General features: G+C 40.7%; 1 protein-coding gene across 2 annotated transcripts in view; it reads left to right on the top strand.

Annotated features, from left to right (window-relative positions):
- ADGRF1 (adhesion G protein-coupled receptor F1) overlaps window positions 1-13,046 on the top strand; it is a 44,962-nt gene that overhangs the window by 18,759 nt on the left and 13,157 nt on the right. For both annotated transcript variants that reach the window (XM_055405894.2, XM_055405891.2), the window contains exons 5-10: window positions 1,302-1,451; window positions 2,783-2,956; window positions 7,095-7,195; window positions 8,027-8,085; window positions 11,084-11,235; window positions 12,610-12,773. In XM_055405894.2, the coding sequence (XP_055261869.2) occupies window positions 1,302-1,451; window positions 2,783-2,956; window positions 7,095-7,195; window positions 8,027-8,085; window positions 11,084-11,235; window positions 12,610-12,773 (800 nt within the window). The remainder of the gene's footprint in view (window positions 1-1,301; window positions 1,452-2,782; window positions 2,957-7,094; window positions 7,196-8,026; window positions 8,086-11,083; window positions 11,236-12,609; window positions 12,774-13,046) is intronic.

Here is a 13,046-nt window from a genome sequence, read left to right as displayed (position 1 = left end):
CCCTCCTCGCCTAGGGATTGATTCAGCTACTTTTCTTCCCTATAAATCTTCCAACTCCCCAGGACCCCTAAGAAATGAGACAGTTTCATAGGAGCGCTTCCCATCTCATTTGTGCCCGTAGAAAGCACGGTGGTGTCCTGAGAAATCTACGGGATTCTTAGAGGTTTCTTTGCCAATGGCAATGAAATGAGACTCGGGGGAAAGAGATATTCACCTTTGCCTCTTTGTCTCTGAAGTCCTTGACATTCTCAGTCTGGGGTCCACAGAGGACCTTGGGAGGATATTAAGACCCTGTGGAATTTGATACCAAATTTCATGTGAATGTGTCTAAGTAAATTCTGGGTGGGGTTCCTCTTCTCTCCCAGCCCAAAGCACCTAATGGCCTTTTCTTAAGGAAACGAGAGGTGCTGCTCAGAAACGATAAGGTGGACGTGAGAGTGTATTAAGGTTCAAGTAAGGTTCGCTTTGGTGTTACTTTGACATTTCATCTCAGTATCAGACTCAGCTAACTAATGGGACATTTGTGCATGAGAGGGAAAGGCTCTTTGGAGAGGAAAGAGGGGACTGGGGGCTTTATTTATTTATTTATTTTTTAAAGATTTTTCTGGTGTGGATCATTTTTAAAGTATCAAATTTGCAATATTATTTCTTTTATTTAATTTCAAATTTATTTTTATTAATTGAAAGATAACTACAGAATTGTGTGGGTTTCTATGAAATATCAACATGAATCAGCCATAGGTATACATATTATTGCTTCTTTTTTTGCTGTTGTTTTTTGGCCTGAAGGCATGTGGGATCTCAGCTCCCTAACCAGGGATTGAAACCACGCCTCCTGCATTGGAAAGCGAAGTATTAACCACTGGACCACTGGAGAAGTCCGGACTGGGGGTTTACTATCAGAGGTGCTTTCAGGAGACCAGAGCTGAAGGAGCAGGAGGGGAGAGTGACTAAGATGTCCTCACCTCTTTTCCCGTCAGCCTTGACCCTGAAGCTTGACTCTGGATGTGACCTGAGAAGTAGGGAGAATCAGGACGTCGGAGCTGAGCTGGATTGGAGAACACGGAGCAGCTAGTCTGGCAGAAGTCAGAGAGAGATATGTCTTGGGCCTGTGTGGGCGATCTGCATGCTTTACTCTGGAGGCTTATTTTTAGTCCGTGACTGGATGAGCGGAAGTGAATACCAAGCAGCCTCCCTGAGCCGCACGCTGAACCTGACCTCTCTTCTGCCCTCACTTGCTCCGTAGTATCTCCCTCCCAGACCGAGAAAGAATGCCTCTTACTGTCTCTCTTCTTCTCTAGGCTCAATCCAGGAACATGAGCTGCTGCTGCAGGTGCACTATCGAAATTCCAAGGAGAAAAAAGAGCTGAAGGAACTTCTGAAGTTTTCGGTGCCTTCGTCATTTTTCTTACCTGAGCCAGTGAAGATAATCAGAGCAAAGGCCACCACGTGTGAGTCCGTCTCTGTTGACTGGGAGTAGAAATGGGGAAATGTGATGCCTGATTCTGGTAGAGCTTAGGCTATCCTGTGGAATCCATCACCCCCACAATAGCTATGGCTGAAAAGAATGTTGTTGCTGTCGTTTAGTTCCTAAGTTGTGTCCAACTCTTTGTGACCCCATGGATGTAGCCTGCCAGGCTCCTCTGTCCATGGCATTCTCCAAGCAAGAATACTGGAGTGGTTTGCCATTTCCTTCTCCAGGGCATCTTCCCGACCCAGGGATGGAACTCGCATCTCCTGCTTGGCAGGAGGATTCTTTACCACTGAGCTACCTGGGAAGCCCCACTAAGAACCACCACAGTGAGGTTAGGAGAAATTAAGTAATTTATCTAAATTTATCTAAAGCAAGAGTTCTCAGGGTGTGGTACCCAGACTGGCAACCCAGCAACAGGGAATGTAAAAAATTGCAGATCCCAGACATTGCCTCATAAACTTTGGAATGAGACCCCTCCCAGAAGTTTCTGATGCCTGATCAAGTTTGAGAACCACTTACTGTGCCCAGTTGTGTGTAATTTCACAACTGTCTGGTAACTTTGCCCCAAGTTTTTTGTTTTTTGTCTGTTAAAAAGGAAAGATTTTTGGTGGGAGTTTTAGGTCAAGTAGAAACATATAGGATTGGTTAATAGAATTTTTCATTATAACTCTCAACAGAAAGGTCTCTCTGTCTTTTCCACATGGTTAACAGAGACTTTGGGGGAGTGATGCTAGGCTGAGAGCCTCCAATAAGACAGTGGACAAATACCTTCTAGAATCCTTCAAATAACTCTCAGGTTGACAAACCTTCTGCTTCTTTCTCCATTCAAAGGGTATCAATGGAACATACATCCTTCTTTTGGATGCTAGTGGCTCAAATGGTAAAGAATCTGTCTGAAATGTGGGAGACCTGGGTTTGACCCCTGGGTTGAGAAGAGCCCCTGGGGAAGAGAAAAGCAACACACTCCAGTATTCTTGCCTGGAGAATTCCGTGGACAGAGGAGCCTGGTGGGCTACAGTCTATTGGGTCAAAAAGAGTCGGACACGACTGAGAGACTTAACACTTTCACTTTCCAAGATATTTGATTGTTGTTTACTGGATTTCTGATCCAACCTCAGTATCTATTGAGCAGGATGTTTCCTTAACTTTAAACATGCTTGTTTCCATTTTGGTTTCATTATTCTAACTTTTGGAGAGAGATACCTCTAGCTTTTGGTTCAGATTCTGTGTCAAAGCCAAGAATGAGAACTCGGCTATAGACAGTTTATGAAAAAGACCCGGTGAGACCAAACTCTGTTTTGCCTGCAGACTGTGGCTACCAGAACGGGGTCCTGCGCTGTGCCTGTGAAGACAGCTATTCCTGGTTTCCTCCCCAGTGCCTCGATCCCCAGAATTGCTCCCTTCTCAAGGCAGGATCACTCCAGAGCTGTGACTGTCATTCCAGCAACCTCACCCAGAGTGTCTATTTCTGTGAGAGAACAAGTAAGCGCCTACGGATACCCAGAAGGGAGCCAGGGCGCCTCCTACCTCCACATGTGACAGAGAGGAAAAGGACTCCTAGATCTGTGCCCCTATGTTTCTCTTTGCCTTCCAAAGGAGAGCTAGTGTTTACAGGGAGATGGAAAGGCAGTGATGACGTACCATGTTAGGCTTGACTGGACACACTGAGAAATTTGTAAGTGCAGAAAATTCAGATATGCAAGTTGGTGTTTGGGTGCCAGTTTATCCTAGAGGTACATCTAGTTCACCTCGACAATTCTATGATTCTTCTGAAATTTAGGGAGATTCCCTGGAATTCCAAATCAGGGAGTAAATAATGTTTTTTTCCCCACTTCTTGGGCCAACATCAATTTTCAGAAAATAAAAATTCAGAGGTGTGAAACAGGGAGAGTTATCTAGTAACTATAGTGAAAGAAATGCTCTAAATTGCCAACAAATACATGCACTGAATGAACTGCCAAAACTAAATGGAAGTTGAAAGTCTAACTTAGGAAACCAGTGGATGCTGAGGGAGCTACTGCCAGCTTAGGTTGATGTTCAGTGTATGATAAGGTGACCTGGATAATGTGGGCCAACAGATCTAATGACCTTAGGAAATGTCCCCAGTGACTAGTCCAGTTATCTTGAAGCTCCAGAGTTTGGTAGCGTGGAGCAAAGAGTAAAGGAGGACCTGAAATAGCCCAGCTTCCCTGGGTATCCTTTGGATCCTTTCTCAGGACCACAGCAATTCAGGTTAAGGTGATGCTTATTTATTTACTTATTTATTTTTAAAAAGGTATTAAAATACAATTGATTTACAATGTTGTGTTTAATTTCTGCTATACAGCAGAGACTCAGATACACACACACACACACACACACACACATATACACACATGCCTCTGTGCATACCAAGCTGCTTCAGTTGTGTTTGACTCATTGCAGCCCAATGGACTGTAGCCTGCCAGGCTCCTCTGTCCATGGGATTCTCCAGGCAAGAATACTGGAGTGGGTTGCCATGCCCTCCTCCAGGGGATCTTCCCAACCCAAAGAGTGAGCCCATGTTTCCTATGTCTCCTGCATTGGCAGGAGTGTTCTTTACCACTAGCACCACCTGGGAAGTCCATATACATGTGTATATGTATATACATATAATACATGCATTCTTTCCATATTCTTTTCCATTATGGTTTATCAAAAGATATTGGATATAGTTCCCTGTGCTATACAGTAGGACCTATTGATTATCTATCCTATATATAATACTTTGCATCTGCTAATCCCAAATGACCAATCCTTTCCTCCCCAGATAACATGTAATTATTAAGCACCATCTTTATACCCAGATCTGGAGCAAATTCTGGGAGGTCACTATAAGGCATTTCTCTTGCTATTGTTGAATTAGCAAGCTGCTTGGGGAGGCCAGATTGTTAAAACATGTAAAAAGATGATGTCATATTTTCAATAGATTTTGATGGACTCCTACTCTTTGAAAAGTGGTCCATTTCTGATCCATCTTTGGGGGAATACAAACGTGAATCAGACAGGGATTACATTCACAAGGGTCTTTTCCAAATAGAGTGGGAATGTACACACATGAGGTGTATTCACAGATGGATGTGTAGGTGTAAAGGCTGGAAGGGAAGTATGGATAAAGTACTGTAGGAATTTAAAGGAGGGAAAGACTCTTTATATGGGACCTGGGGAAGGCCTTGCAAAAGAGGTGGATTTAACCAAGTCCTGAATGAAAGACACAGGATTTGTCCATCCAGAGGTAGGGAATAGCCTGTCCCAGAGCAGAAAGGCACCAGTGATAGGTAAGCAAGCGTTAAGTTGGAATTAGCAAATAGTGATTTAAAAAAAAAACATTTTTTTTCAGTAGGGACAATGTTTAAGCTCAGTGCCTAAATTGAGATATATTTCATTGCGTGACTGTTGTTTGCAACCACATATGAGTGCTTACTTGCTTACCTGCTTAAAAGGTCATCCCCTTCATCGATCACAGCTTTGCCATTGCAAAGGGGCTTATATAACTCAATGAAGTCATGAGCCATGCCACTGGAAGAGGAAATAGCACCCCATCCAAGTAAAGGAGAAAGGGAAAGATATACCCATCTGAAGCAGAGTTCCAAGGAAGGGCAAGGAGAGATAAGAAAGCCTTCTTAAGTTTACAATACAAAGAAATAGAGGGAAACAATAGAATGGGAAAGACTTGGGATCTCTTCAAGAAAATTAGAGATACCAAGGGAACATTTCATGCAAAAATGGGCACAATAAAGGATAGAAACAGTATGGACCTAACAGAAGCAGAGGTGGCAAGGATACAGAGAAGAACTGTACCAAAAAGGTCTTGATGACTCAGATAACCACTATGCTGTGGTCACTCACCTAGAGCCAAACATCCTGGAGTGTGAAGTCAAGTGGGACTGAAGTACCATCACTACGAGCAAAGTTAGTGGAGGTGATAGAATTCCAGCTGAGCTATTTCAAATCCTAAAAGATGAGGCTGTTAAAGTGCTACAATCTACATGCCAGCAAATTAGAAAATTTAGCAGTGGTCGGAGGACTCGGAAAGGTCAGTTTTCATTCCAGTCCCAAAGAAGGGCAATGCCAAAGAATGTTCAAACTACTCTACTGTTCAATTGAGCTCATTTCACTAGGCTAGCAAAGTAATGCTCAAAATCCTTCAATCTAAGTTTCAGCAGTATGTGAATGGAGAACTTCCAGCTGTACAAGCTGGATTTTAAAAAGGCATAGGAACCAGAGATCAAATTGCCAACATCTGTTAGATCATAGAAAAAGCAAGGGAATTTCAGAAAAGCATCTATTTCATTGACTACACTAAACCCTTTGACTCTATGGATCACAGTACACTGTGGAAAATTCTTAAAGGGATGAGAATACTAGACCACCTTACCTGTCTCCTGAGAAACCTATATGCAAGTCAAGAATCAACAGTTAGAACAGGACATGGAACAATGGACTGGTTCAAAATTGGGAAAGGAGTATGTCAAGGCTGTATATTGTCACCCTGCTTATTTAACTTCTATTCAGAGTATATCACGCGAAACGCAGGGCTGGATGAATCACCAGCTGGAATCAAGATTGCCAGGAGAAATATCAACAACCTCAAATATGTAGATGATGCCCCTCTTATGGCAGAAAGTGAAGAGGAACTAAAGAGTCTCTTGATAAAGGTGAAAGAAGAGAATGAAAAAGTTAGCTTGGAACTCAGCATTCAAAAAACTAAGATCATGGCATCTGGTCCCATCACTTCATGGCAAATAGAAAGGGAAAAAGTGGAAACAATGAAAGACTTCATTTTCTTGGGCTCCAAAATCACTGTGGATGGTGACTGCTGCCATGAAATTAAAAGATGCTTGCTCCTTGGAAGGAAAGCTATGACAAACCTAGACAGTGTGTTAAAAACTAGAGATATCTCTTTGCTGACAAGGGCGCATATAGTCAAAGCTAGGTTTTTTCCTAGTAGTCATGTACAGATGTGTGTTTTGGACCATATAAAAGGCTGAGCACCAAAGAACTGAAGCTTTCAAATTGTGTTGCTAGAGAAAACTCTTGAGAGTCCTTTGGACTGCAAGGAGTTCAAACTAATCAATCCTAAGGAATCAACCTTGAACTTTCATTGGAAAGATTGATGCTGAAGCTGAAGCTATAATACTTTCACCTGATGCAAAGAGCTGTCTCATTGGAAAAGTCCCTGAGAAAGATTGAAGGCAAAAGGAGAAGAGGCAGCAGAGGATGAGATGGATAGATAGCATCACTGACTCATTGAACATGAATTTGAGCAAGTTCCAGGAGATAGTGAAGGTCAAGGAAGTCTGAAGTGCTGCAGTCCTTGGAATATCAGAGTCGCCCATGACTTAGCCATTGAACAACAACAAAAGGTAGTCTTGATTACTGCAATTTCCCATTATGTTCCAAAACCACAAAAGAGAATTATTTTTCTTCCTGTATTACTTACTTTAGGGGAACATTCATCATAAAAATAAATTGACCAAAAAAATAAAAATAAAAGAATTGAAATACCACTGTCAAATGGATGGGCTGAATTAGACTTTTGTAATTTTATGCTTTATCAAGTGAGTAATTTTTATCTCTGTAAATTTCTTATTTTCCATAGAAGTTTGGGGTACTTTCAAAATTAATGAAAAATTTACAGGAGACCTTTTGGATTCATCTTCTGCTATGTACGCCAAATATACCACTGGAATTGAAATGCAGGTAAGCATTTTCCTCTTATTACATAAGAACTTGTTGGTTAAACATAAGTTCAGATGTTTCTGATTCAACATGTTTATTTAACACATATTTATTCATTTTTCAATTAGTTCTTACACAGCAGTTAATCTCTCTAACCACAAGGAATATATTTTAAACATATTCTTTCAAGGAGTAATAAGCAGCTGATTATTCCTTTCATTCCTTTAACGCTTTGTTTTGCTCATTCATTAGGGTAATATTAAACCAAGCCTTATTGATTATTTTCTGATTTTTATTTGTCAAAAGAAAGTTTTCATGATCTAAGTGCAATTGTCAACATTCGGGATTTTTTTTCCTTCAAGAAGCCTCTCTTGTTAGAGGCTAAAGAGAGTTACTCTCCAAAATTCTCGACTTCATAGTGAAGTCACATAAAACTACCTCTGGCTAGGCTGGTGGTTCAGGTGTGGTCCTGACTGAAGACATACACAAATACTTCACAAGTAGATTCGCTTAGGCATCTGTTGAAATAAATGGCTTATTTAGGGGAAGGAGAAAATAGATTTGGGGTGAATTTATTATACTATCTGGCACCCAGTTCATCCTCTAGTCTAAGCAATTGCTTCTGCGTTCTTTATTAGCCTCCTCAAGATTAAACTGTATGTGTGCAGGGGTCCATTCTCTGCTGTCATTTTAATAGTGTTTCTGTAACACACAATTACCCCCTGTCATGTCTCTTTCCTTTGCTCAATGCTTTAGTTGCTTTATTTATTGTCTGCATCCATTTTTTTGCTCACATGTCTTTCTTGTGTGGGGACAAATATCAACACATTGCCCTTCGCTCTTTTTGTAAAGCTAAAGGAAGCATACAAAAGAATCCAAGGTTTTGAATCCGTTCGAGTCACCCAATTTCGGTAAGTACCACAGTGGTCTTAGAAGGGCCTCCCCAGAGCCAAGTAGGATGTCTCATGCTGTTTCCAAGTGACCACGACAGAAAATAGGTCAGAACTGGTCTTTGGTGTAGGATTCTTACTAAAGCTGGATAAAAGTCTGTGATGCTTGAAAAAGTCTGAAGAAGAAAGCCTGTGTTCTCACTTAAATGTTTTTGCAAGCATAAATATTAAATGTCATTCTCAAAACTATGGATCAGAAACTAGAATCAGACACCCAGATGGCAGGGCAGAGCTTGGAAAGAAGCAGGAAGGCATGAATAGGAAGGGGCGAGGCGTGGGGATGAGGGTCGTGGGTTGTGAAGGCATGGATTTGCACCTCAGCAGAGAGGGTGTAATGTTGTATAACTGGGAGCCAGAAGGGGCTCCTTGGGTAAAATATTAAATTTTTTGTGTAGATATCATGGATGCACCATACTTCAAAGCCCAGTAGTCATTGTCTACAGCAAATAGAGAGGTATTTAGTAAATTATCCTTTTGTTTATACTTTAATTCAAAAGCTATTTGGTTAGTTACCCATGTGTGTATTGATTACCAGCTATTTATAGTCTGTTAGAGGAAGTGACTTAGAGGTCAGAGAATTTAGCTTCTTATATTTTTTTTTCATGGTTAAAGAATAGTTATAGGAAATTTTCAATAACATTTGTTACAAATATACTGTTTTGAACATTATCCTTTAAGTCTTCTCATGTACTTACAAAAAGGATCACATGTATAATATTCTTCAAAATTTAGTGCTAGGAAAAGCTCTGCTTCTTTTTTCTTATATCAAGGTCTATATAATTCATGTAACTTCTGTTTCTATGTAGTTATTAAATTTGTAGACAAAATTGAAAGTCAGTCAACAGTTTTGTATTCAATATTCACATTTTTATTTTCCTTGATCCTGGTTTTCTGTTTATATTTCTAATTTATGTTCCACCAAATTATCTATCTATCTTACAAATTTTCCTCAATAATTCATAGACAAAATCACAGTGAAAGTGGACTTGTTTATAAAATGCAACTATTTTGGTTTTACTCTTTACATATACGATCTAAAGTAAATCTTAATCTCTCACTGTCTCTATTTATCTATAAAACAGAACTATTAATAGCTATGGAATCTGACTGAAGCTCAATTACATCAAATGAAATAATAGGCAGAAAAAATCTTTTCAAACACTATAGAAGAGCCATATCAATGAAACGACATTGTGACCATTACAACCTAAAAAGGTATTTGGGTTTATTTATTGTGAGTTCAGTGTAGCTCAATGTTAGTTCAATGAAGTGATTAAGAATTTGACCTTTGGAATAATTTTTGTTTAAATCTAAAAAAAAAAGAAAAGAAAAAAAATTGAGCTTCAGAGAGTCAGAGGTTCTTATCCATCAATTAATAACTTTTAAGAAATATTAATTTATTTGGCTACACCAGGTCTAGTTGTGGCCCACAGGATCTTTTTAGCTGTGGTATGCAAACTTTGTTGCAGCATGTGGGATCTAGTTCCCCAACCAGGGATCAAACACCAGGCCCCCTACATTGGGAGGCTGGAGTCTTAGCCATGGGACCATCAGGGAAGTCCCCATCAATTAATAATTGATGATCTGACCCAGCTTCTCTTTAGGAATTTGTTCCCTTATCTATAAAATGAGAATAACCCTAAGCCTAACCCTCACTGAATTGCAGGATTAAATTAATATATATTATCTCACTAGCTTTCATAACTTCAAATACCGTCTGTATGCAGGTGGGTTCTAAATGTGTTACTTGACTTCAGCCTCTCCCCTAAATTCCAAACGCAAATATCCAATGCCTATTAACATCTCCAGTTGATTTTCTAGTAGACATGTCAAATGTGACATGTCCAAAATGGGGGTCCTCCCTCTCCCCCCATCATAACCTCTCACATTCTTCTCCCACCATCTTCCCCATCTCAGTTCCGGAGATGCTGTTCTCCTAATTGTACAGACCCAGATCGTAGAGCTCTCCGTGCTTGTTCTAGGGACTTTTTCTGGCTGTGTCATGTCTTAGTTATAGCATGTGGGCTCTTTCACTGCAGCACATGGATTCTCAAGCTGTGGCACCTGGGTTTAGTTGCTCCACAGCATGTGGGATATTAGTTCTCTGACCAGGGATGGAAACTGCATCCCCTGCATTGCAGAGTGGGCTCCTCACCACTGGACCACCAGGGAAGTCCCAATATGCTTTTTAAAAGATCTATATGAAGAAACTTTATTTTGAACCTTTTATAGGATATAGTTGATTTACAGTGTTGTTTTAGTTTCAATTATATAACCAAGTGAATTAGTTTTATATATATATACATATACATACATTTATCCACCCTTTTTTAGATTATTTTCCCATATAGGCGATTACAGTGTATGGAGTAGACTTCCCTGTGCTATACAGTAGGTGCTTATTAGTTACCTATTTTATATATCAGTTCAGTTCAGTCACACAGTCCTGTCTGACTTTTTGCAACCCCACGGACTGGAGCAGGCCAGGCTTCCCTGTCCATCACCAACTCCCTGAGCTTGCTCAAACTCATGTCCATCAAGTCAGTGATGCCATTCAAACATCTCAACCTCTGTTGTCCCCTTCTCCTCCAGCCTTCAATCTCTTCCTAAAATCTGGAAAAGATTTTATATATAGTGGTGTGTATATGTCAGTTCCAGGCTTCCAATTTATCCTTGCCCCCATGTTAAACCCTGGTAACCGTGTTTGTTTTCTATATCTGTAACTTTATCCCTGAACTTGTCTCTCATAACACTTAACAAAATTTAGAATTATATATATTTATTTGTAGTGGTTATTTGTTTCTATTTTCCTTGGCTTCTCCATCAGCATGTAAGCTCCATGTAGGAAAAATCAAATTTGTCTGATCTATTCCTACAGACCTAATGTCACCCCCACAGAGTAAGCTCTGAGTGACTGGACAAAATAAATCTTATTTTTGTTTCCACGGCATCACTGTAGAAATGGAAGCATCATTGTTGGTTATGAAGTTGTTGGTTCCAGCAACACGTCTGAGCTCCTGTTGGGCATTGAGCAGATGGTTGAGAAGGCTAAGGCACTTCTGCGCCAGCTGTATGCACTAGAAGAAGACTCTTTCAGAGTGTTTGGAGAAGGTAATACTGGATTCTGTAGAATTAGATTGCCTGTATACCAGCTCAGACACTCAGTCATTTGGGACTCTTTGTGACCCTATGGACTGTAGCCCAACAGGTCCCTTTGTCCATGGGATTTTCCAGGAAAGAATAATGGAATGGGCTGCGATTTCCTCCTCCAGGGGATCTTCCCAGACCAAGGATTGAACCTGCATCTTCTGCATCAGCAGGTGGATTCTTTATCACTGAGCCACCTGGGAAACTCCAGGGAAGTAGGTTGGGGGAGCCTAATTAGTAGATTGTGTATTGGAGATGTTCCCCAAACAGAATTGTTCTAAGACTGACCTTATCAAGCAGCTGTTCCCCTCTCCCCAACTCCCACCAGGATGAAACTCAATTTCAGCTGATATTTCAGACTATTTCAGACTCTTGCTCATGGGTGATCTGACCTCTTATTCTTACTGTAAATGTCATGCAAGACTGATTCACTGCAGGCTCCGTTGGAAATGACTCAGCAATAGTTTACTGGTGTCCATGTTGAAAGAGCCCTGGGGCTGATGACATTCCTAAATTATAATCAAAGGGACTCAGGAAAGAATACATTTTTTTCAGGTCTTTCACATACATAAACACACAGAGAAATACACAGGCACACACACTCCACTTCATTTCTTCAAATGTTTGAAAAATTCTTTGCATTCAATTTCAATCTCTCTTACCAAGACTTTTGCTACTTTCAACATCTATTCAACAAATATTTACTAAGTGTACAAAGTGCTTAGATACTTAAGACAGAGCGGTAGGGAAAAGAAACAAAAATCGTAGCCCTGGTTCTTCCTTCTCCAGTCACGATCATGGTAAGAGCATATTATGAAGGGCCTGGTGCAAGGGGAACTAAGTGGTTGGTCATGATGTGAGAAGCTTTTAAAGGGGAACAGAGTAGGACATGTCACCCCCAAATGGCAACTACCTCTCTTTTAACCCTATCATGCCTACTTTGTCCCATAGTATCTTGAAGCTTATCTGATATTCTAGCATTCCCTTAAAGAGGGTAAATATTTTCTGGGAGGGATCACACCTTGGCTTGTTTTCAGTTAATACTTACTATTTGATAGCTCACTAAAAGTCAGATTGTTGGCCTAGATTACCTACCTGGAGGGAAAGGGGCCAGCCTTGGGGAGGGCAGAACATCAGGAAAAAGGAAAAGGGACTGATGGGTGTAAAGCTGGACGTCAAAAATAAACTTCTCCTACTCCTGAATTTTGCCTGGGTTTGGCTCTGAAAATATGACTTCTAAAGCACTGCTATTAATACATAGTTTATAGAGAGTGTCAAGACATTCTTCTACTATGTTTCTATTTTTTTCTCTATTTCTCTGTTTCTATTTTTTTCCAGCCCAGTGCAACAGCATTGCCTTTGGATTTGGGTCTGAGAATGATGAGTACACTCTTCCCTGTAGCCTCGGCTACATCGGAAGCATCACGGTCAGGTGCCAACCCTCTGGGTGGTGTATCCTCGGGGAGATGTGTGTGCTCTCTGAGCTGGAAGAACTGAAGGAGGTAAAACAAAAAAAGGCATTTCCACTTTGCAGACTTGCCCTAGTTTTGAGTTTCACAGTGGGTGTCTCCAGTGAACCCTCCTGGGGGCAAGTAATATGTATCAGTTTGTCTCATTGGTCAGATGTCAGTAACGTCAGACCCTGGGAAACCCAGGGAGTGTAAGCATGAGTAATGAGCCTAAGTGGCAGCTGAGAATGTCAGAAATGTCAGATTGGATGGTTTTCAGGGGAGGGTGCTGCAGAGGTGTGAATCAATGTGGTGGAGGGCTACTAT

Source organism: Moschus berezovskii, chromosome 23 (genome assembly GCF_049115385.1).
Source record: "Moschus berezovskii isolate FMDL1 chromosome 23, NW_MosBer_1.0, whole genome shotgun sequence".
Taxonomy (NCBI): Eukaryota; Metazoa; Chordata; class Mammalia; order Artiodactyla; family Moschidae; genus Moschus; species Moschus berezovskii.
The sequence above is the reverse complement of the archived record's forward strand: the minus strand, read 5'-3'. Positions and strand labels throughout refer to the sequence as shown.